At 37.9% G+C, this 23,336-nt stretch overlaps 2 protein-coding genes across 3 annotated transcripts; one reads left to right on the forward strand and one right to left on the reverse strand.

Annotated features, from left to right (window-relative positions):
- Positions 1–1,812: 1,812 nt before the first annotated feature.
- On the forward strand, positions 1,813–3,373 carry LOC133446008 (protein SIX6OS1). The gene is made up of 5 exons (XM_061723667.1): positions 1,813–2,177; positions 2,262–2,397; positions 2,481–2,522; positions 2,599–2,623; positions 2,696–3,373. The coding sequence occupies exons 1-5, from the start codon at positions 2,020–2,022 to the stop codon at positions 2,821–2,823; spliced, it is 489 nt and encodes a 162-aa protein (XP_061579651.1). The 5' UTR covers positions 1,813–2,019; the 3' UTR covers positions 2,824–3,373.
- Positions 3,002–22,079, reverse strand: pfkla (phosphofructokinase, liver a). Of its 2 annotated transcripts, none has more exons than XM_061723665.1 (22): positions 21,812–22,079; positions 19,803–19,876; positions 19,612–19,689; positions 18,762–18,951; positions 16,721–16,886; positions 15,641–15,685; positions 15,438–15,546; positions 15,200–15,295; positions 14,103–14,195; positions 12,969–13,094; positions 12,805–12,869; positions 12,649–12,712; positions 12,406–12,552; positions 12,249–12,319; positions 10,429–10,516; positions 10,190–10,342; positions 7,713–7,877; positions 7,565–7,626; positions 5,346–5,457; positions 4,306–4,405; positions 4,118–4,226; positions 3,002–4,033 (listed from the first exon to the last, which is right to left on the reverse strand). In XM_061723665.1, exons 1-22 carry the CDS (start codon positions 21,894–21,896, stop codon positions 3,886–3,888), a joined length of 2,346 nt encoding a protein of 781 aa, XP_061579649.1. In that variant the 5' UTR covers positions 21,897–22,079; the 3' UTR covers positions 3,002–3,885. The 2 variants fall into 2 exon arrangements, with proteins under 2 accessions (XP_061579649.1, XP_061579650.1); XM_061723666.1 differs by having other exon boundaries at positions 4,118–4,223; positions 21,812–22,078.
- Between the last annotated feature and the right edge of the window lie 1,257 nt (positions 22,080–23,336).

Raw genomic sequence — 23,336 nt, forward strand, 5'->3', positions numbered from 1 at the left:
AGCCATGACTTGTGAGTTCCAGTAGCACTCTTTATGTATTGTATTAAAACACATTTTTGCATGGAAGTAAAGAGAGCTGAATTGTTCTTTATTTTCAAACCTTCAAGGGTAGTTTATGAAGAGAGGATTTCAAGCTACGAAAAGACATTCCAGTCCTACAATGAATGTTACTTACAAAATCGTCTTGCTCAAAAGCTCCTAATGCTGCAGGCGGATAAAGAAGAAATTGAGAATAGAATCAGGGCCTGTGATGATCAGATAACAGTGAAACAAGTGGAGCTCGATCATCTCACTAGTAAGTCTTTATTCCATTTCTCTCTGCTCTTGTAAAGCTGAACATTTTTCAGCTTTTTATCTAACAAATTAAATTTCTGTTTGTCCAGGTCCAGCAGTGAATACTTCTTCCCCTGAGAAGCTACCAGAGAGGTGAATCTTACAACTCTAACAAAAAATTGCATTTTTCCGCAAGGATTTTCTTTTTGTCACTGAATCTATTTTTTCTTCAGAGTGTTTGTCCACCCACCCATAACTGAGCAAGAGAAACAATCAGAACGTCAGGCAAATGAGGACAGTAATTTGTCTATTGAGATCTCCTCCCTTCATCTCACACAGACAACTGTACTGAGATACACTTCTAACACTTATAAAATATAAAAGTTGAGCTCCTGTCAAGCTATTTTAACGACGTTGAATTTGATCTTGCAGAATGATCCTAAAACCTCTGTAGATGTAAATGCTGAAGAGATTGAAGATCTAAACAAGGTCCACGATTCACCCACCTATGATACTTCTCATGAAAACTCAAATAAAGAGCTGTGGTCCTTTTCACACTTGAATGGTAAACAGAACAAATGTTTGCTTATTTTGCAGATTCTGTTTTTCTTTTTGAGTTCTAGATTTCTTCTTCTCCTTTTGGTCGGTGATGTCTTGTCAAATCTATGTATTTCTTCAGAGCAAAGCCAACCAGATGAGGTGAACATGGGGGAGGAGCAAAACCAGGAAACTTCACCAGAGGACCAGGTTTTATTTTCTTGTTTACTATATCTAGACTGACCTGACACCTCATGAGGTCGGTCCAGGTAAACCTGGACTAATTTGAGTTTACCGGGAGTTGTAGGTCAGTCCGGAGCAGAGGCCAGCCTGAGTTTGCTGGGATTTCCTTTCCGCCATATGCCTAAAAGTATTCCACAAGCACTAGTTTAGAAGTTACGACGGAGTATTAGGGCCAAACAAAAAAACAAAAAAAGGAAATTACGAGAATAAAGTCATAATGTAATGAGAATAAAGTCGTAAAATTATGAGAATAAAGTCATAATATTACGACAATAAAGTCGTAATATTACGAGAATAAAGTTGTAATATATTATAAATATATAAATATAACTTCACAAGATGCTCAATATTCTTCATTTTAACACAGGGAGAAGACTGTTCTTCCTGTTAGAGTTCTCATAAATTACCACTTTATTTTCATAATATTATGACTTTATTCTCATAAATTACCACTTTATTCATTACGACTTTATTCTCGTAATGTCACAACTTTATTCTCGGAATTTTACGACTTTATTCTCGGAATTTTACGACTTTATTCTCGTAATATTACGACTTTATTCTCATAATATTACGACTTTATTCTCATAATATTACGACTTTATTCTCATTATATCATGACTTTATTCTCGTAATTTCCAATTTTTTTTGTCTTAGTTTGGCCCTAATACTCCGTCGTAAGAAGTCTCCACCAGATGGCATGGTTTTTGTTTACAAACATATGCCACTAATTATATATTTATGCATACAGTATTTACTAGTCTGAAGTACTATTGGTTATCTTATGCAAGCTTGAAAGGGTATTCACTATAATGTTAATCTTAGCAGTTAGTAGTGAAACAAATTGCACTTACAAAATAAATATCTTATAAAAGATACTGGTGTGCCATTGCTTTGGGATAAACTTTTTTTTCACAGGAGCAGCAGCCCATTGTGTCAGTTATAGAGGATGTTGTAGAGGATGAGATGCAGGGGGGAGCAGCTCAACATGAAGAGGAAGCTGCAGCTGAAGAGGACAATCAGAGAGGCACTACTTTCTCTCAGCCATTGTCTCAAGAGTCTAATCCTCACTCTGTAGCAGGAAAAACAATAGCTGTGCCATCGACCCCAACATTCTCATTCAGGTGTGGGTTTATCTGAGTTCTTTAACATTTTAAAATCACTGTGATGACAACTTCTGAGAGGATTATTTTCTACATGATCACCAGCTTTAGCCCCTCAAGCTCCCCTTACCAAGGGACCCCTGGTACTAAATCTCCAGCTTTCCTATTCTCTTTGAACTCAAATGTGAGCACACCAGGCTTCACTGGATTTGGATTTGATGCGAATTCATCACAAGAAGAGGTAAGGAGCTAGCGAAAGGAATGAGTCATCTGATAGCAGTCCCTCTTTCTTACATTGTAAAAAAATCTTTGTTTTCTTTGTAGGATTCATCTTTTGCTTTTGCCAGCTCTCTTTTCCATGAGAAGGTATTGCATCTTTTAAAGCTTTATTTCATTTGATTCTATAACTGCACAAAATTAAAACTCACTCCTCTCTTTCCAGAAAGCCACAGAGAAGCCTTCAAGCTGTAAGTAATCAGGATCTCCATTTGTCATGTGAGTTATCGGTTTCTGATCACGTGTATGCGCATGTTTTACAGGCCCTGAATTCTTGTTTGGCCAGACAGAGCCCAATGAAGACTTCAGTTTTCCTTTCACTGCTAAAAGCCCTCATTCAGGCGGCAAGGAAAACACCAAGGATGATCTTCCATTTTCATTTAACTTCTAATACTTATTAGAAAAAAAGAAATCTGTTTATCATTTTATTCGTGTAAGTTCCTCCAGTTTGGTTATTTGATGGGTAACCACAATTGTTTAGGATGATATTCATTTCTGTCAAATAGGTTCTTATGGATGTTTAATATGAAGACCTATTTTAATTAGTCACAAAAACCTATTTATAACAGTTTTATCGTTCATAACATTTATTGAGGATACAAATAGAGCATTTATATCAACTTTAAAGCACCAAGATGAGCACATATTTCTTTGCAAATTTCCCTCTTTTGAGTGAAGTAATTGTATACTTTTAAATGTTTTGCAGCATAATAAACAGCATTGATAGTTTGAGTTGCTCAGTTCAGTTAGTGGTAAAAGCCTTGTTCCATTATAACAAAAAAGGAAATGAACATCCAACTGGTCCCTTAAATCACACAGTCACAGTGGTACACAAAAAAAACTTGAATTAGTACTCATTTTTTAGTTACAATACTGAAAGATGAGCAGAAACAGTTTTTTTTAACAAAGGCTCCAAGTTATCTTGTTTCTGGCTCAGCTGTATGGGATTTTGAAGGCAAACACTACATACATTCACTGTTCTTTTTAGTAAATTCTTTTCTTTTTACTTTTGTTGTACGGCACACCTGGTTGTCTGTTTATAGCAGCAGTTTGAGTGTACGAGTATCTAGTGCCCCATTGGCACAAGTAATAAACGTGTTCTCTGTATTAAATATTTAAATCAATAAAGGAATACTTCTATTGGACGTTGACATAATTTAACCTACTTTAACTCCCATGCCAGTGTTGTTTATAAAGCATTTTATCAAAGGGATATTTTCTGTTTTTTACTCGAGAGCATGGTCTTTCAGATTGAAGAGGCTGTGTGTTGTAAATATACGGCTGTTCAGGAATAATAACTGGAATGTCCCAGATTGATACTTTGAGGGAAAGCACTGAAAGACCACACTCATAGTTAAATGAGACAATATCTCCTTATGTAATCATAGAAATAAAGGATGGACAAGATGAGGGTTAAAAAAAAAGTGCATACAGCACTCTTGTTAGAGAAAGCCTAGTATCCTGCGTCGATGCTGATGGAGCGTCGGGTCACATGCTCAATCTCTCCTGGGATGTATTCACAGAAGCTGGTTTGGTACTTGGCCAACATTTTCAGCATTGGCCTCAAATTAAACCACCACTGAACGATGGGCATCCGGTGCCTGAAAAACAGAAGATATTTTTTTCATTCTCAGGCTGTAGGATTTTCAATGAAAACAGCTGAATTATATTTCTGCTCTGCTTACTCAAAGTCAGTCACAGCCTTCAGCTCAGTGACGGGGATGAACGAGACAACCTTCCTGTTGATGCCGAGCACACATGCAGTATCTGGTGAGTTGGAAAACACCCGTCCTGCTGGGAAATATCAGTCATAAGCACAGCTCTTGTGTTTCATTGTTGGTTCCTGTTAACTGCGACTGTACAGTAACGCCACCTTGTCTGAAACTTTCCGTCAGCTTCTCTGAAATCCATTGGATCGCCTTCACACCCAACTTGGTGCCGAAATTTCTGTCAAAGGGAGAAGGTGCCCCTCCCTACAAAACAGATACACATAACAACATCAAGCTCTGACTTATGGAGGGAATACACCTGGAAAAACATTTTAAGGTTTTTTATAACCCCAAGTATTAAAAAAGCGCAAAGTAACAACCCTGAACAAGGTCAGTGCTGGAGAATGTGCGGTAACATGTCAGCTGGTCATTTTCACATTTTTTGGGAATGTCCAAACATATCTTCCTATTGGATAGACATAGTGAAAGAGATCAGATTTATAATCAGCTCAGAACTTATCTTCAATTTTAGTGCTATATATTTAGGAAATGTACCGACTGGACTGAATAAACAGGACAGATACCTTATACAAATACTGTTAGTAGCTAGTAAAAAAGCAATAACCAGGAAATGGCTGAGTAAAGAATCTCCTACAATCCTTGAATCGATTGAAATAGTTAATGACATCTACAATATGGAACGATTGACTTTTTCTTTGAGACATGCTACCAAGAAAGGTGAAAAATACTGGGAAAAATGGAAGTCCTATTTGAACCTAAAATGATTTTCTGTATATGTGTTTGGTAGAAGAAATATGCCATTGTTTTTGTATTTCCCCTCTGCACAAAAAGAATGGACTTTTGAGTTATGTAAGAATGGGAGACATCTTCCATCTTCCTACGGAACGCTTAGGATCTACAAGAAAAGAGTAAAGGATCTAAAATCCTCTAGCACCCCAACCTGCACACATGGACACTAAAGACCCAGTACATTTTGATAAAAATGTAACCCGGACCCATTCAATCTTGTTTTAACAACATGCATTTCTATACACCTGTGATGACCCTGTCTGTCTTATGTTTTGTTTTTGTTGAAAAACTAAATAAAAATAAAATATAAAAAAAAAACAGATACACATACTCTTTGTAAATATTGACCTAATATTATAAAGCTGCTTAATGGGAGTTAGTCCGTCTCAGTTACCTGCTGGAGGTGTCCCAGTACGTTGACCCTGCAGTCGAAGACACCCTTCCCCTCTGCTGAATATAGTCTATGGATGAAATCTGTTGTGTAGTTTTCATGGCATTTTTCATTCCTGTTGGAGAAGAGAGTCAACATGAACTTCTGTTGCCAAGCTGAATTAGGCTTGAATATATCCAGCAACTTTCATTTTCATAGCCAATCCAATTAAGTTTTTTTTTTTCTTTTATATACCACTGGTGATTTCAGAATCAACACGTATCATTATGGTGAAGTAGAGGGCCCCAATGTTTTTCCTAATTCTTTAGTGATCAAACACCTGCAAGCTTAAGACACTGATCCAACATGATTTGTGTTTTCATGCTCAGCAGGTAAAATATGACCGGCTTAGATACTGCATTTACAGAGGTGGACAGAGTACTCGACCCCAGTACTTGAGTAAGAGTACAAATACTACTGGTCAAAATTTACTCCGTTACAAGTAAAAGTAGCTCAGTCAAAATATTACTCGAGTAAGAGTAGAAAAGTACTTGCTTTTAAAGGTACTTAAGTATCCAAAAGTAAATGCTTTTAAATTTACTTTAAGTAAAAGTAAGAGTAAGAGTACATTTCTTATTTTCCACATCAGTAAATTACTATATTTTTTCTAAATTAATCTAAGGATCTTTTAACTCTTGTTTCTGAGAATTAACTCTTTGAAACCAGCTGCACTGATGTGCTGCTTTTAGAACCACAATGTTATATAAAACCTGCAGAAACACCAAAAACAAATCAAATGAATGGGATCATAAGAGGACAGCAGATGATGCAGAGTTTATTAACAATCATGAACTGAAACCAAATGAACCTGCACCATCCAACTAAGTCTGGATTCCCCTTAGGGGGAGGCTTGATGTATTTCCGCTTTACGTACATCCCAGTGGAGAGCGTGTGATAGGTCTCCTCCTTTGACAAAAACAGCTTGTGTCCAATAGGATTTTAGGGAAGAAGAAAAAAGAGCAGACCTGAAAGTAACGAGTACTTTTCAGCCTTCCTAGAAATTTACTCGAGTAAAAGTAAAAATATTTGTCTTGGAAATGTATTCAAATAAGAGTAATAAGTACCAAAGAAATCTAATACTCAAGTAAAGTACAAATCCTCTGGATATGTACTTAAGTACAGTACTCATGTAAATTTACTCCGTTACTGTCCACCACTGTGCATTTATTAATATACCGCCCAAAACCTCTTGTAAAAGAACAACTTTATAAGCTTTATTCACTCTGAACACTAAGCTGTAACTTTGGTGATCACAAGATGACAGTTGTTAGTAGTGACAATTCAAATGTAGCATCAAAACATGGTTTCAGACATGAAGAAAATTACTTGGGAATTCATGAAGATGATTTGGGACTAGCTCTTACTTCCACACATAACTTGCAAAAAGACATAAAAGCAAAATCATGTTACAAAGATTCTGACACACTCTCCAGTGGGCAGCAAAACACCACAACATGCAGTCTAATGAGTACCAAGTCACATTCAGTGCCCTGTGCAGCATTATAATACAACACATCCAGATGTTAATCCCAAAAAGCTTTTGGCTCTTTTATGTTTGTAGTTTAATGGATGTGACATAAAAGAGACAAAGGCTAAAAGCATCTTTAATTGCCTTGTTGCTGAAATGTGCTATACCAATTGCTTGCCTTGCCTTGCAAGAAGCTGTACTGTACTGTACATTAATATTTTATTTGCAATGTAGAGGGGATTCATGTAAGTGCATCTCTACTGACTACGACACAAGTACACCCATTTAAAGTCTTTTTTCTTTTTGGTTTTTATCCTGAGCCAGTCTCTAAAGAAATATCGTAAAAATGCTTGCAACACCAAAAAATGTGGACTGCTGTAAAATGTACTGGACTGTAAATGCAATAGATCTTTGAGCTGTGTGTATGTTGCAATGTGAAGCAAAAATTACCCTTTGATTCTAACACTTCATGTTAACTTCCAACAAGAAATGTTGAAATATGTATTGTTTACATCAGAACCCAGACCTCCAGGACTGACCCAGAGATTCTGGACAACACTCACAGCTAGTGTGTGCTTGCAGTCAGTGATGCATTTACTGCTTCTGGAGGAATTAGAGAGATTAAACTAACTCTTAACAACAAGTAAAAGAAAATAAATAAATCCAAAACAATGGATGAACTGTTTATGAAAGATATGCAGACACATTAGCGTACCTCAACACAAGACCTCGCTGGATGTCTTTCTTCATCTTTTCAGCCAAATGCTCCACATTGGTCTGTCAACAGGATACATTAAAAATGAGTACATTTAGAAATAAAAGAATCAATAGTTATTGGCTTTTTCCCCCCGTTTTTGTCTCACCTTGAGATCATGGATGTTGAATGGCTCTTCATATATGTACGCAGCATCAGCACCCACGGCTATACCAGTGGAGGTTGCCAGATAGCCACAGTATCCACCCATCGTCTCCACCACAAACACTCGTCTTTTGGTCCCAGAGGCAGACTGTTTGATCTTGTCACAGCCCTAGAGAACAATCAAATTGGAGATTGTGGTTGTAGTGGGGTTTACACTGAATGACTTACTGGAATTAGGAGTAACACGATACTCAAAGACAGTAATTAAAAGCCAATGGCCAACCAGTGATAACTGGTAAATCTGTCCCTAAAATGATGTCGTATGAAAGCGGCTTGTTACAAAGCAGTCTTATGCTGGGACAACCTGCATCCTGGTATCACATAGGCACTACTTTGACACTTGGAAACTGCTTAAACTAAACCCTTTTTACAGATCAGTCCCACCTACATGGCAAAGCTCTACAGTAGCACCATCTCCCAGGAGAACAGCAGTAAGCACCACAAGATTTGCTGAGGAAGGATGCAAAAAAAATGACAGTCTTCAAATTCCTCTGGCGGCATGAGTGGGAGGCAGGACCAACTCAGAAAGATCCCACCCAACAATCCACAAAAGACCTTTTGTTGACACCCCTCTAACAAATGCTCTAAAATAAGTCGATCTGCGGCTACAGCTCCACTATGCCATTAAACTGGACTCTGTTCTTTGTCCTAATAAACACGCACATGGAGGCAATCAATTTACCGACCAAACGAGTTCCTGCCCATTCTGAGTTTGTAAGCACTGGGCTTTTCAGGTTGATATATTACATCACACACCAAAACAAAAGATAAATCTTTGGTTCAGCTAGTGGCAACAAAAAAATGGTGAAGGGTGAATTAAACAAATTAAAAGCCCCTCACATTTTCTACGCTCTACACATTTTCATCTTTATCTTCTTCTCTGTATGGCTATCTCCTGGCTTCTTCCACTAATTGCAGGTCACAGCATGAGTAGGGGACCCAAGCCAGCTCCAATGCTGTTCAACGTTTACATGTGGGGATTCATGTAAATTCAACTACATTTTCTGGGTCTGTTAGTCTGACTGTGAGGTCAGGCTCGTTCAACGTGTCAGACTGAGATATTTATCCCTTTAAAAACTAGAATATCAGTTGACCTAATGTAATGACTCATTTTTTAATGTCATGTAACTGTACTGACTGAATGGTCAGTTTTTTTAAGAGGGAAAAGGGGCAAATACCCAATATGAAGACAAATGGATTTCATACAGGAATGGTTTTAAAATGTATTAAAATGAACAAAAAGCACTGTCAAAGCTTAAACAGAAAACTTTGAGTTTTTTGAAAATTTTTTATAGGAAGTTTAAATTTTATCTTATCTCATTCTCCCTGTTAACAGTAAATACAGAGCTGCAACATTTGTTTTTTGTTTTTAAATTGGAAAGTTGGTGATTTTGAGGCAGTATCTATGTTAAATTATGCTATTTCAGACAAGTGATTGCAAAGAAGTACAAAATCTGTATCTACAAAAGGGAGCCACAGTGGATATCCTGTGTTAAAAAAGCATGACAATGTTTTTCAAAGAAAGAAAATGGAAAACACTTACAGATTTCCTCCTACAAAGTCTAGAATTTCATTAAATGATTCAAGAACTTGTTTCACGACATTGGACAATTAACACATCAAAGTGTTCTGGGATAAGATACTGAATCCTGCACTCTCCCTCAAACCTCCTTTGTAACTCCCTCTGGATTAAGTGTCTGCTAAATTAATACAATGGAATTTTAGGATGTAAAAGACAACGTTGCAAGTCTAAACTACACACCCTTGATCTCCGCTCCCTATCGATTCTGGATTAAGAACCACCATTAATCAGCATAATATAACTGCATGGGAAGGGGGAAATGTTTTTAAAGCAGCACACAAGTTACATAACTAACCCATGAAACTTTTTTATAGTGCTCAAAACGAATCCTTATGTGAACTTTTTCCAGAGCTGACCTCTTGTCTGGTCGATTCTGTACAAGAGTTGGCCTAAACTTCTGCCTGGAGTCCTCACTAATTCCCAACAGAGATATGTGGGGAATTTAAAAAGCTAAAATGACAATAAAAGCTTCATAAATCTGCACATCTTCTGACTTTTTAGCAGGAAAAATTGGACAAAATAATAAAATTGGACGAAATCTTTCATTGCGTGGTGTCCTTAATGAAAATGTCTCAAATGTTGTGAGAAGTAATGGTACCATTGAAAAGTTGTGAAAACTTGACATACATTTTCCCACTTTTTTTGTATAACATACTCTCTGCAATGAAATGACTATAAATAGATGAATCACTGCCTTTTATCTTGCACTTTCTACGCACTTGCAAATTTTTTGAATTTTGGGTTGTAGATGTGATATTTTATTGTTTTCTGAAACATCAAAACTGTTAAAAATTGCTTTAAATTGTGAAAATGGCCCTTAAACCTGAGCTTAGAATTACCGCCATGGCAGCGTTGACAGCCGTGTCGGCTCCGAGGCTGAAATCAGTTCCAGGAACGTTGTTGCTGATGGTAGCTGGGATGATACACATGGGGATGCAGAGCTCCTCATATTGACCCCGAGCTTCATACAGCTGCAGCAAACCTTCATATCCCTTTGAAAATGACAGCAGTAGACTCAAAGTCGCTATAAATTTAAACATACAGTGTATTAAATAGTATGAGTTGTGTTGGAATATACCTCAAACCCTCCGACTACAAGGAGAGCCGAAATACTGAACTTGCCAAGGTTCTCAACAATCTTCTCGATGTTTTTATTGGGAAGGGTTCTGAAGAGGTGAAAGAGAAGTTAAAAATCACCATGACACACTCAATCAACTTTACGCGATGGCTGATGTACAGTCATGAAAAGAAAGCACATCGTTCTTTAGTTCAAATGTTAGATGCACCAGGATATAAGAAAAAAGTCTTATGGTCTTAACCAGGTCTGAAAATTGGTTTGGTTGAACAGAACACATAAAATGATACATGTGTCAAAACATAAGCCAAATTTCAGAAGTAATGTGTGACAACCTACACGTGCTTTCATAGATATAATGAGGGTAAGCAGGTGCCAGGCGCTTCTCAACAAATCTGCTGATTAATTTGATTACTTGTGTGACCACTTCTATGAAAGGAGAGGTTTGGGAATTTCTGGTCTGAACATTTAAGGTGTGTTTTAACACAATGCCAAGGAGGACAGATTTCAGCAATGATCTTGGAGAAATAATTGCTGTCCTTCGTTCTGGGGTTGGTCCTAAAACCATTTCTATTCCTAGTTTAGACTTCATCATTTTACAGTAAGAAATTATTCTAAATTATATACGTATCTTTTGTATTTTTTATATATTTTTTATTTCTGACTTTTCAGTCTTTTTACCCCTCCCCTATATGTGTGTACTGCTGTCAACAAATAAGTTTACCCACTGAGGGAGAAAATAAAGGATATTCTATTCTATTCTATTCTAAAGTGGAATATATTAATCAAAATTCACCATCTTCCTGGAAATGAACATCGTAGATTTTCTGAAAAGTCGGACAATACAATGCTCACAGAAACAATGAGGAAAAAAAGATCTATAGCTCAGATTTGAAAAAACCCATTTAGCCTTTAATCTATGTTGCTACCATTAGATAAATCATAATTTAATTAAAGGGATTGACATGAGAAAGCCTTTTGTTTATAAAAATAACATGATAGAGTTTTAAAAAGTAGCTTTGCAAAGTTGGATCTGAACAAACTTATAAATATTTTCAGCAATGTTCTTAGAACAGATAAAATAAACGAGGACATGTTTGACCACAAGTCACAAGCCTTCATACAGGTTCAATGAAGATCCTACAAAAACCTGGATAGCTTACATTTACCGATTCAACTTGGACCCTGGGTACCTTGCAGTCAATGCATTTCTCTGCAACATATTTTAGAGAAGACGATGATTTCATCACATAGAAACATAAATCTTGGCCAAAACTGGTTAATGCAACAAGGTCCCGAACACACCTGCAAATTTACAGCAGGGTAGCTGGCAAAGAAAATAACCAAGATGCAGCAATAAGATGCTGTGGTGGGATATTAAGAGAGCTATGGATCAGCAAAAACCGGCAAGTCTGAAACATTGATTGTAAGAGTGTACTAGAATTCAACCAAGTTGCTCATAAAGGTGGTTCTACAAACTACTGGCTAATGATGTGTGTGTGTTTTTTTTTTCAAAAACTATTTCTACTTTTTGCATTTTCTAATAATATTGTGTAATTTGTGTTACCGAAGTTTTATTTGCCTAATTCAGTCATACTAGTGTATTTTTTTTAATCATATCCTGATGCATAAAATCTTAAACTGACAAAGGAGGTGTTTTCTTTCTGTCTTGTTAAAAAGACATTTAATAATGTGAATATCCTATCATTTTTCCAAACTCTAGCATTTGCTCCATTGATTTTAGCCTCTTCTTAAATGTGTGCCTTGCAACTATTGAAATCTTATAAAGACTAATTTGTGTACATAAAATAAAAACCATGAACCTTTTGGTCCCCAGCAGCGAGCCCCCCTGCCCCGTCCAGCCGGCCACATCGTGCCATTTCATCTCAAAGATCTGCAGACAGACAAGCAGTTTTTTTTTCAGTTTCTGACAACTTGATTTCTAAAATATCTTTCTGTGTGATAAATATACAGCCTTACGTCTCCATTAGCGAGCCCCAGGAAGCCGTCATGAACAGCGTAGACCTTGTGTCCATGAGCGACCGCCACCCTCACAGCCGACCGCACTGCGGCGTTCATCCCTCCAGCCGGAGCGCCCACATTCAGAATAGCCACAGAGAAGTTGCTCTGGAAGGAAGCAGGCACATTTTGAGTTCAATTCTGTGACTGTTTTACTCATCTTTGTGCAAACTGTATATGTGAGCAGGTGCGTGATGGTCATACCTGGGTCTGGGCAGGCTTCTGGATGGAAAGAAGCTTGTAGATGTTCCAGTTATTCTGAAAACTCCTGTAGAAGTCATTTTAGTTTGATTTGTTTTATTAGTTGCACTGTAATTCAACTGCTTGCAAGATCAAATTAAAATGAATGGTTTCTCTTACCCTCCACGCAATTGAACAGCTTCATCAAATCTTTTCTCATTCATGGCCATCTGCACCATCTTAGTCTGCAAGGAATGGTGTTTAAAAGTCAGTCCACAGCCCTCTACACTTTTGATGTGGTCTGTTCAATAAAACCAATAGCAGTGGAAGGGAAAGACACTCACCAGCTCCACACACTCCATTAGAGGCAGACGGACGACGTGGTTGCCTGACAGGCCAATGACGCAGGCTGGGGTGTCAGGAGAGGCCTCCATCAGGGCAATGACGGCCTCCATACCCAATTTAGAGCTCTGAAAACACAAATTCACTTAACATACATTTGATGAACTCTTGATGTTTACTGGAGAATATCTATTCCCGTTACTCCTCTGATTATGTGAATATGACAAACATGCAGCCTAAACCTTTAGATTGAAAGTCCTCAGGACTAACCAGTAACTGGCATCTTGATAGTTTTGGAAGTCATGTGCACGTCCTTGACGAACCAAGTAACTATGAGTGTTGTTGAAATTTGAAGTTTCATGTGGGTTGTTTACTCAACTGGTCATCGTGGATGGTGTTGGAGCAACATGACTTAAAGTGCAAGAGGTGGAAACTGCCTGAGGAGAAATATCAGGCCCACTTACATCTTTAGTCATGTGGCCCAAAATACCAACATGACAGCTGGAGGCTAAGGGACAATTTGACCTCAAGAGACCCAAGCCAATGACCCCACAAGAGGTTAAATACCAGAGACTCACTCTCAATTAGTTAGAAGCGAAGAAGCTATCTTCAACTACCAAATACGTCACATTACTTTCTATTTAAATGTCTAAGATCACCCTAACCTGGAAAATCAAGAATCTGCACACATTCAAATTCAACCAAGTTTTTGAAGAATGAGTAGAAAGCTGTCTATTGCAAACACAGAAGGATCATATTATATATACAGGTGCTGTTTTAGGATATGCGTTTTATTATTGAAATTAACACAACATAGTGAGAGTTCTCCTGGAATTATTTCCAAAACATGCAGAACTGTGACAGAAACACACTCAATTTTGCTCACCGACTTATATCCATAGTTAAAAACAAGAGGGGGAGGTCTTATTTAAAGGGTTTTAAGGACACCTGCCAAACAGCATGTTTCTGTTTAACAGGAACGTCTACATAATTATGTGAGGCATTTTTTTTACATTTTTACAGTAAATACTACCAACATCTTTTGAAATACTTGTGAAAATAGAGCATTAACAAATATCATCAGCTGTTACAGGTGTTAATATTAATTATAATTATATTAATAATTAACTTCTCACCAGTATTCTGTCAAATGCTGAGGGAGTCCCTCCTCGCTGGACGTGACCAAGCACCGTCACTCTGGTGTCCAAGCCCAGCCTCTTCACCACCAGCTTCAAACACATGTGGAAGTATATCAGTCACGGATAGGTTTGAGGAAGGGAATGTCAATACTTTTAATACAGAAGTCACGGCACGCAACTACAACATACAGGGCTGTCTCAGAAAATTAGAATATTGTGATTTTCTGTAATGCAATTACAAAAACAAAAATGTCATACATTCTGGATTCATTACAAATCAACTGAAATATTGCAAGCCTTTTATTATTTTAATATTGCTGATCATGGCTTACAGCTTAAGAAAACTCAAATATCCTATCTCAAAAAATTAGAATATTCTGGGAATCTTAATCTTAAACTGTAAACCATAATCAGCAATATTAAAATAATAAAAGGCTTGCAATATTTCAGTTGATTTGTAATGAATCCAGAATGTATGACATTTTTGTTTTTTTAATTGCATTACAGAAAATAAAGAACTTTATCACAATATTCAAATTTTCTGAGACAGTCCTGTATCTTAGTTAAGTATCTTAATATGGTGGAACAGATAATCAATAAAGCAATATTTGATATCTCCTTATGTTACATTATCAATAAAGTGGGACAGCTATGGTAATAATGATCTGTTTTTGAAACTGCATAGTCAGTATAGTGCATAGAATCAAAACTACGTTCATGCACTGCATACTGGTCCGACAGTGGTCATTAGCATCTACAGTAGTACGCCACTGCAAAGGGGATTGTGCTTTTAACTGGAAGCTATTCGCATGACTGCTGGAGTGGCACATTGCAGTGTGGGATATAGTGGTCAGTTGGACGGTGAAAATATTCCTGGAAGCACAACATCCTGCATACTCCACAACTCCTTGCATCTTGCATACTACATACTACATTTAGGCAAAATCGGCACATACTGTAGTTCCTATGTGGTATGAAAAACATTCATTCATTAAACATTTGAACACTGAAAAATAGGACTTGACTGGTCGTATTAAACATCAGCAACATAACGTCAGGGTTAGTGAAACACATCCTTAAATCTTGTAACTCACATCTTTAATGTAGGTTGAGGAGATTGGCTTTCCATTGGAATCAATGGCTCCCTCTGCCACGATGATAATATTGAGTCTTGATCCCTTATTCCGGCTCTAAAATGAAACATGAATATATATTATTGAGTCCATCAGCACAATCCTGCTTCTCAGCGCTGATTAAAGGGAGGCAAAGATTCTGTCTACGTGTCATACGTGGGACAGGGATAAATGATGTAAACTGTGTGTCAGGCCCTACCCCCTCCAGACGAGCACACATGTTGTCCTCCCAGCCCTCGGGTGGAGGACATTCTGGTATAAAGACCCAGTCTGCTCCAGATGCCAACGCCGACACCAAGGCCAGGTAACTGGAGTAATAACAGAGAATAACAAGCTCAGTCATCTATCTTATTCGGCAGAAGTGTATATGGTATAGGAATCAAAGTCAAAGGGGTTACTCACCCACAGTGTCGGCCCATAACTTCAAGAACAAAAGTGCGCTGGTGGCTGTAAAGGATATAAAACAGTTGCTGTGAAGTAAGCCATCATACCTGTCCAGCAATCACATGAGAATACAAAGAACATGGTGAAATCCAAGAGGGCAAGTTTGGGCAAGATTTAGTAAGCTTGAATTCAAGAACTAGGCTATGAGTAAAACCCTGCATTCCTTTAACAGTACACAGGTGAAAGTACATAACAAGAGTGATATTCAGCTGAGACTTTGTTCGTGTGTTGCAATATTTATGACTTTAACTGAAGAAAAAAAAATGCAAACAAGAAGCATTTTTCTAATCCCAAAGTGACAAACTGCATATTTTCTGGCAGCAACAATTCAAAATATTAATTTCAGTTTCCTGGAAACTGATATGAATTCTGAAAAAATTGAATAATTTCCTTTTTTTTAAATGATTAGTGATTATTATTCTATATATCAATCCATCAACTGTTCAAATGTATAGACTAACAATATAGATGCTATAAAACATTTCCATGCCTGTACTTTCGTGGTACATGTTTAAGAGTTTGCAATATCTTTATGTTATATAGCAGATTTAGTTTGAATCCTCTCTTTCCTATCTCCCTTTTCCGGCTCATGGCTGGCCTTTGGCAGGAGAGCCCTCTCCTATGAGCCAGGTCCTGCTCAAGGTTCATTCCCTCTTAAAGGGCAGTTTTTTCTTGCCACTGTTTGGCTTAACGTTTTTCTCCCGCTAGGGGAGTTTTTACTTGCCGTTGTTTATGTAATAATATCTCTGGGGTCATGTTCTGGGTCTCTGGAAAACGCCTAGAGTCAAGTTGTATTGTTAAAGATGCTATATAAATAAAATTGAATTGAAGTAAATTAAAAATCATCTTATCTGTGTACACATTATCTTAAAAAATATGTGAGGTAACGTATGCTTATTCTCTCTGCAATCTTCATTTATAAATACCAATATTGTGTGCTTGAAAAGGTACACACTTGACAGTTGTGTGCACCGATCATTTATGGATCTGTCTGCAGCTTCTTGACTGCTGTCAGTGTTCAGGATCACAGTGTCTGACCTCTGCGCAGTTGTCATGATGGCATCTATTATCTCCATGATGCGATGCAGCGCAGAGTCGGCTCCGATGGTCATGTCCGTGCCGCAGAAGTCATTGTCTATGGAGCCCACGAGCCCGACAATGTTCAGGTGGCTGTGCTGCTTTGCCACCTCGTCTGTGATCCTTCCTGAAGAAAGTACACGTACAACACTATCTTTTAACAGTGAACTATAATAATAATAATAATAATAATACCTTTATTTATAAAGCACTTTTCAAAAACAAGTTACAAAGTGCTTAACATGCAATTAAAAACAGGAAACAAACAATTAGTACAATATTAAGACACAATTGAGAGATAATAAAACTAGACAAATAATACAATCAGTTAAACTTTTTGTATACACTTTTTGTATTTTTTGTATAATTTTTTGTATAACTTGTTTTGTATAATTGTATATAGGTTATTTTATTTAGAGCTGTCTTTCTTTCTCTACCTCAAACTGCTGCACCTTAAATGTTTATTGTATATATGTCAACAAATACCACATTTGTTTATTTTTTTGTTTATTTACTGCCTAAAGAGCGAAATTACCGGAGTCAAATTCCTTGTTGGACAATGTTCGAACCTGGCCAATAAAGATGATTCTGATTCTGATTCTGATTAAGACACAATTGAGAGATAATAAAAACAGACAAATAATACAATCAGTTAAACACAAGTCTAAAATAGTGAGTTTTTAAAAGTGACTTAAAAGGAACCCTGCATATTAAGACATGTAGGTCTTAAAAGATAAATGTTGGTATCAATTATAACAATGTGATATAAAAAACCTTGTTGATGTCTTCGTTTTTATAAAATTTGAAAATATAATTTAACATGTAGGTCGCCATTGTTTTTTACATTCTGGGTAGTACGTCACACGGTGGCACCTGCTGGCCCCCGTCCACTGTTCTGACACCCAGAAACAGATCAAAACACAGCTAAACAGATGACGGCGCACCAGAAACACAGATGAAAACACAGCTGAACATTAAGGTGACGGCGCACCTACAAAAAAGTAAAATAAAATAAAAAAAAAGTGCAGCCCCATACAGCATGAACTATAAAAACACCATAAACTCAGAGACTAACAGACCACACGTTTCAACTAGCAGATAACCGATGCTACAATAAAAACCCCAGCCAGATCTGGCGTCATTAAATTAAATAAAGATGTTCTTGCCTATTTGAAGCGAAGTCTGCGCCTCCCGTTTCGTCAAAGTCCCGGGCCAGTCCCCTCAGCCGCTGGTCTGTCATCAGCACCGAGTCCGGTTTTAGGGGGGAGAGGGGGGGGCTATGCCCATCCAAACGTGCATATTGTCCACCGGCGTCTCCATCCCGGCGGCGGTAGCGAGAGCGGAGAGCGGAGAGCGGATGGCGGTGCGCTGCGGGCTGTAGAGCCCCGGCTACGCAGGCTACGGCGTAGCCTACGCAGGCTACGCCGTCTACGCAGGAGCCTAATGCACTGGTAAGATGCGCACGACATTGATCATTTTTGCAGATCTCCCGTGCATCACAGAACTTTGATCCAGTTTGCCTGAACCGAGACGTCTTATGGGCTCCCTCGTCAGCCTCCACGGCCGGGAGAGAGCTGCTCAACTATGTTTTAGATACCTGTCCCAGTTAAACTAATGGGGCTTATCTTCCCAGAGCCACCGTCGTACGTCATCGCCCCCAGAATACATTGCGCAGGTAAAACATGGCGCCTCCCGCAGGTCAAAATATGTAATAAACATTGTAGATTTTTAAAGCAATTAGATTATTTTATGTGTTTCTAACAACATATTTTAGTATAAGAGAACAATTGTGGCTAATTAGGGACTACATGTCTTAATATGCAGGGTTCCCTTTAAAAGAAGACAATGTGTTAGCTACCCTGATCTGATCTATAGTACCAACGTTCGCATGAAATAAGGCTGATCCTGTATCCTACCTAGGTGACACGTTTTATCCCAGCTGCAATGGCCCGATGGTCATTCACTGCGATAAATCAGGGATAAACATTTGCAGAACACGTACCTTTCTTCACAAGCTCATCCAGCAGACCGGTCCACTCGCTGCGGAAGATGTTGGCTCCAGTGAGGCTGCCGTCCCCGCCGCACACACACAGGTTGGTGATGCCTTTCTTCACCAGGTTGTAGGCGGCAGCGAGTCTACCCTCACGAGTTGGGAAGGCCTTGCAGCGGGCGCTACCAATCACAGTCCCACCCTACAGCAAAGACGGTTCAAGTCAACAACCACAGGAAATATATCCAGTAGATCATAAACAAATAGATCATAAACATAAACTAAGAATCACAAATCATTCTGATCAATCTATATACAGTATATATTTCACAGAAACAACAAAAGTTAAAAATGCCCTTTTTGTCTCAAGCACTCATAGATATGGGGCAAACATACAGTAACAAAAGTGTGCCTTTGCTTTTGAAATAAGCAATTCAACTATTAGTTGAATAAATCCAACATTTAGTGCAGACTTTACAACTTTATCACTCATAGTTCTCCTCTAAATACTGCATCATCCACTCCTGCACCGCTATTAACTCATCAGAGGTGGGAGGACATGGAGGAAAACATAACATTTTGATGGAAAAGATTAATAGATAAGAAGCAGGGAGCCAAAATTCAAATTGATTAATGATTAAGACATAATAAGCCTGTCATACAAAAGAGTTCAGGGGTAATTAATCAAATTAATGATGGTTGAATTACAAGTGGCTGCTTCACTTTTACTGTGTGGCAGACTATCACAGTGCCCTCATTCACTGGGGCTCCTGGTCAGAATGGATTAATCAGTCGTGACGGCTGCACCGAACAAACATGTCTCCATGTCTGAAAAATGGCCTGTGACGATGTTTTAACTTACCAGCTGGATAATGTTGGTCACACTGTGCCAGTGTGCTAATTTGATGTTGTCTCCTCCATCAACCAGGCCCTGGTATCCCTGAAATGTGACCCCCAAGAAAACCCCACTGAAATCTGCACTGTAATCAAGAACTGAAAAAGATAATACCTGATTAAGTGTGTGTTTATTGGGGACAATAATAGGTGGTTTACCTCATGAATAAGATAGACTTTGGCTCCCACATAAATGCCCATTCTGGTAACAGCTCGAACTGCAGCATTCATCCCTGGGTTAAAAAAAACGGCAGAACAAAAATATTACACTGGATCGTACGTCTTGATTTGCACACAGTCTGTTGCATCATGGCTCCTTATGTGGAAATCCAACGGTGATGCGATATGACTCCATTAACAGTTGTTGGGCAAAGGTGTCATCCGCCCTGTGAAGACTGAACAATAGTCCTTGATAGGATTTGCTTGAACACACTGAGGCAGCAGGGGGAGAAGCACTCAGATCTAATTATTACATAGTTGTCTGCACATAACTCTTTCAGTGTGGTTAGTTTGCAGAAATCAATTGAACTGCTTCGACCTGTTTCTAGATGAAACTAAAATAAATGTCAGCTTTTATAATTCTTAGTACTCTTCTGCTGTGGTTCGCTGGTATTAACTGTTTATCTTGAAGCTTTTAACTTCAATAATACAGGCTACATTTCAGTTTCGATGTACTTATATTATTATTGTGGATTTTGATGCAATGAGCTCAGTAACTTGGAAGTAACTTTGACCACTGTTCTCATATTGTAATTAATCATTAATTATTGTGTACTTTAGCTGTTGGAGGTGAGGCCGATTATAGATTCTGTACATACTGATGGATGACTGGCGACTTTTACACCAAGTATAAATAAATAATAACCACTGCAATTGCACATTATATTTGCTATTATTAGTAATATTATTATTACAAGTCCAAACTGTCTCTATGGCTACAGAGTATGTAGTATAATGAATGAATTAATGAATTAATTTTTATTTCGAACATTATTATAAAAAAATAAAAATAAAAATAGAAAAATAAACAGTAACATCTTCATATTCACATATGTTTGAAAAAAGGAGTAGGAAGAAGTATACACTTTTCCCTAGTTCCTACCCCTTTATAACTATGACTTTACATTATTGTTATTACTATATCTACACAATATTCATATAAATATATTCTATATAAATACTATGTAAACATGCCTATTACTACATAATTATCCATATAAGTATATAGAAAATATAAATATTACATAAATATTATATCAACATATAGAAAATACAAATATTATATAAATCCATATAAATATCCACTATATAAACTACATAAATATCCCTATAAATATATATATATATGCTACATACCTAATAAATATATTGAATTATATATAACATATATTACATAATTATAACTATCCCTGTCAACATATAATATAGGCCTATACTACATAAATATCCACATAAATATCTAAACATATCTTAAGCAAGTATAATATACCTTTTTCCCTATTTTATTTGTTTCTCAAACTCCTCGTTAACCCATTTCCTCTTCCATATACCTGTTTATAAATAATTTTTTGTATCTCTTTTTAAACAGATTTATGTTAGTACTTTGTTTCATTTCCTGCTCCAAACTGTTCCACAGTGTCACGGCACAGTTTGATATGCACATGCTTTTCATTGTTGTTCATACTTTATGTTTTCTAAAATTTAGTTCTCCCCTTAGATTATAGCCCCTTTCTCTCTCTGTGAACATTCCTCTGATATTTTTTGGTAGTTCTTAGTAATTCTTTGCGCTGTTTTGTATTTAACTTAAAAGAATCACAACACCAAGATGCAAAGTCCATGAAATGGTATAATAAATACTCAGTGCAATGAATCCAATTGCATTTTTTAAGATCATGAAAGAATTTAAGTAATTCCTCCTCTGCAGACGAATGACTAATTCGTCTGCAGGGCATTCCTGACCTTTGACCCCCTTTCTTCGGCCACAAACTGAAGACCCACAACATTCAGCTGTTACTGTGCAGTCAGCTGCAACCCACACACCTCTCAGCACGAAAAATCCTCCCCGTATAGGCATGCATTTATACAGAATGATATCTTAAATATCTATAAACGTGTCCAAGGGCCTCATAGTGCAGTACAACGCCTTTCATGCAGAGTTTTAAGGTCACCTTGTGCATCTCCACCGCTGGTCAGCACAGCCATGGCCCGACCTGCCCCCGACATCTTCAGCCTCTCTATGTCCATGGAAGACATGGTGACCTGTTCACCTTAGGAAGCACAAATGGACTGAAAATGAGGACCAGTTCGTTGATTTTATAAAAGCAAGAAAGAAAAAAACTGCTCTGGTGTTTGCCCGTTGTATTTCAGTCAGCTTCCTCGTTGGCAGCAGGTCAAAACCTCAGCAGTCTCGAACCCCAGCAGCTGTAACCGCCTCTGGTCGCACCTCTCGGGGCCGGAATTATGGTTCCGCGTTAAATCGACGCCGTAGGGTACGGCGTAGGGGCACGCGGCGACGCGCAACGTACGCTGCGTTGGTGTAACGCTGGACCATGAATCAGCCTTGACTCCGCCCTGACCAACAAAGGAAGGAGTAGTTTGGTTTCAAACCCGGCGCCGCCCGGAGACGCTGTTTTCCTTCAATTCAACAGACCTCTCACTGAAACCCCGCCTTCTCGCTCAACGCTGATATATATTACCAACTAATCTTAACCTGCACGTACAACACGGATTTATTTCAGCTTCTTTTTTTTTACTGACTGTCGTACAGGAAGAAAGTGCAGGTAAGGAGTTGCCATGGATTTTGACCAAAGCAACCTTTACAACAACATTTATTAGGCAAGTTTGTTTGTATAGCACAATTCAACACAAGGTAATTCAAAGTGCTTTACATCAACATTAAAAGCAGCAACACACAATAAACACACACACAAACTGTAAATAACAATAAAATGATAAGAAAAGAGGTAAAATAATAAAAAGCACAAGTTGTTAAAAAGTAGGGGCAGTGTCGGGAGAATATAAGCGCTTTTGCAAGGATGCCCTGTTTTTTAATTCTAGGTTACTTTTATTTATGTATGTTTTCCTTCTCCCTTCCTTCCCTTTTCTTTTGTTTTTTCTTTGTTTTTAACTTTTTTCCCTTTTCTTTCTTCTATGCGTAGATGATGAGACTTAATATGTTTACAAATTGTAGAGCAACATGTATAAGCTGTCTGTCTTGCAAATAAAAAATCTAATAACAAAAAAAAAATAAGGGCAGTAGAGTACAGCAGGTAAGTATTTAATTTGAGAGTACTCTTCAGTAAACAGTAATGTTTTTAGGCCTGATTTAAAGGAGCTGACAGTTGGAGCAGACCTCAGGTCCACAGGAAGTTTGTTCCACCGGTGAGGAGCAGAATAACTGAACGCTGCCTCACCTTGCTTGGTTCTGGTTCTTGGGAACCACAACAAACCAGATCCAGATGAACCTCACAGATCGAGCATGTATTTTGGTCCAAGACCATTCAGTACTTTGTAGACGAGCAGTAAGATTTTAAACTCTATCCTTTGAGTCACTGGAAGCTAGTGTAGTGATTTCATGACCGGTGTAATATGGTCCAGTTTTCCTGGTGTTTGTAAGGACTCTGACGGCAGCGTTCTGGATCAGCTGAAGCTTACGGTTTCTTTAATCGTAACAGCTGAAAGAACACAAGATAA

This window comes from Cololabis saira, chromosome 6 (genome assembly GCF_033807715.1).
Source record: "Cololabis saira isolate AMF1-May2022 chromosome 6, fColSai1.1, whole genome shotgun sequence".
Classification (NCBI taxonomy): Eukaryota; Metazoa; Chordata; class Actinopteri; order Beloniformes; family Belonidae; genus Cololabis; species Cololabis saira.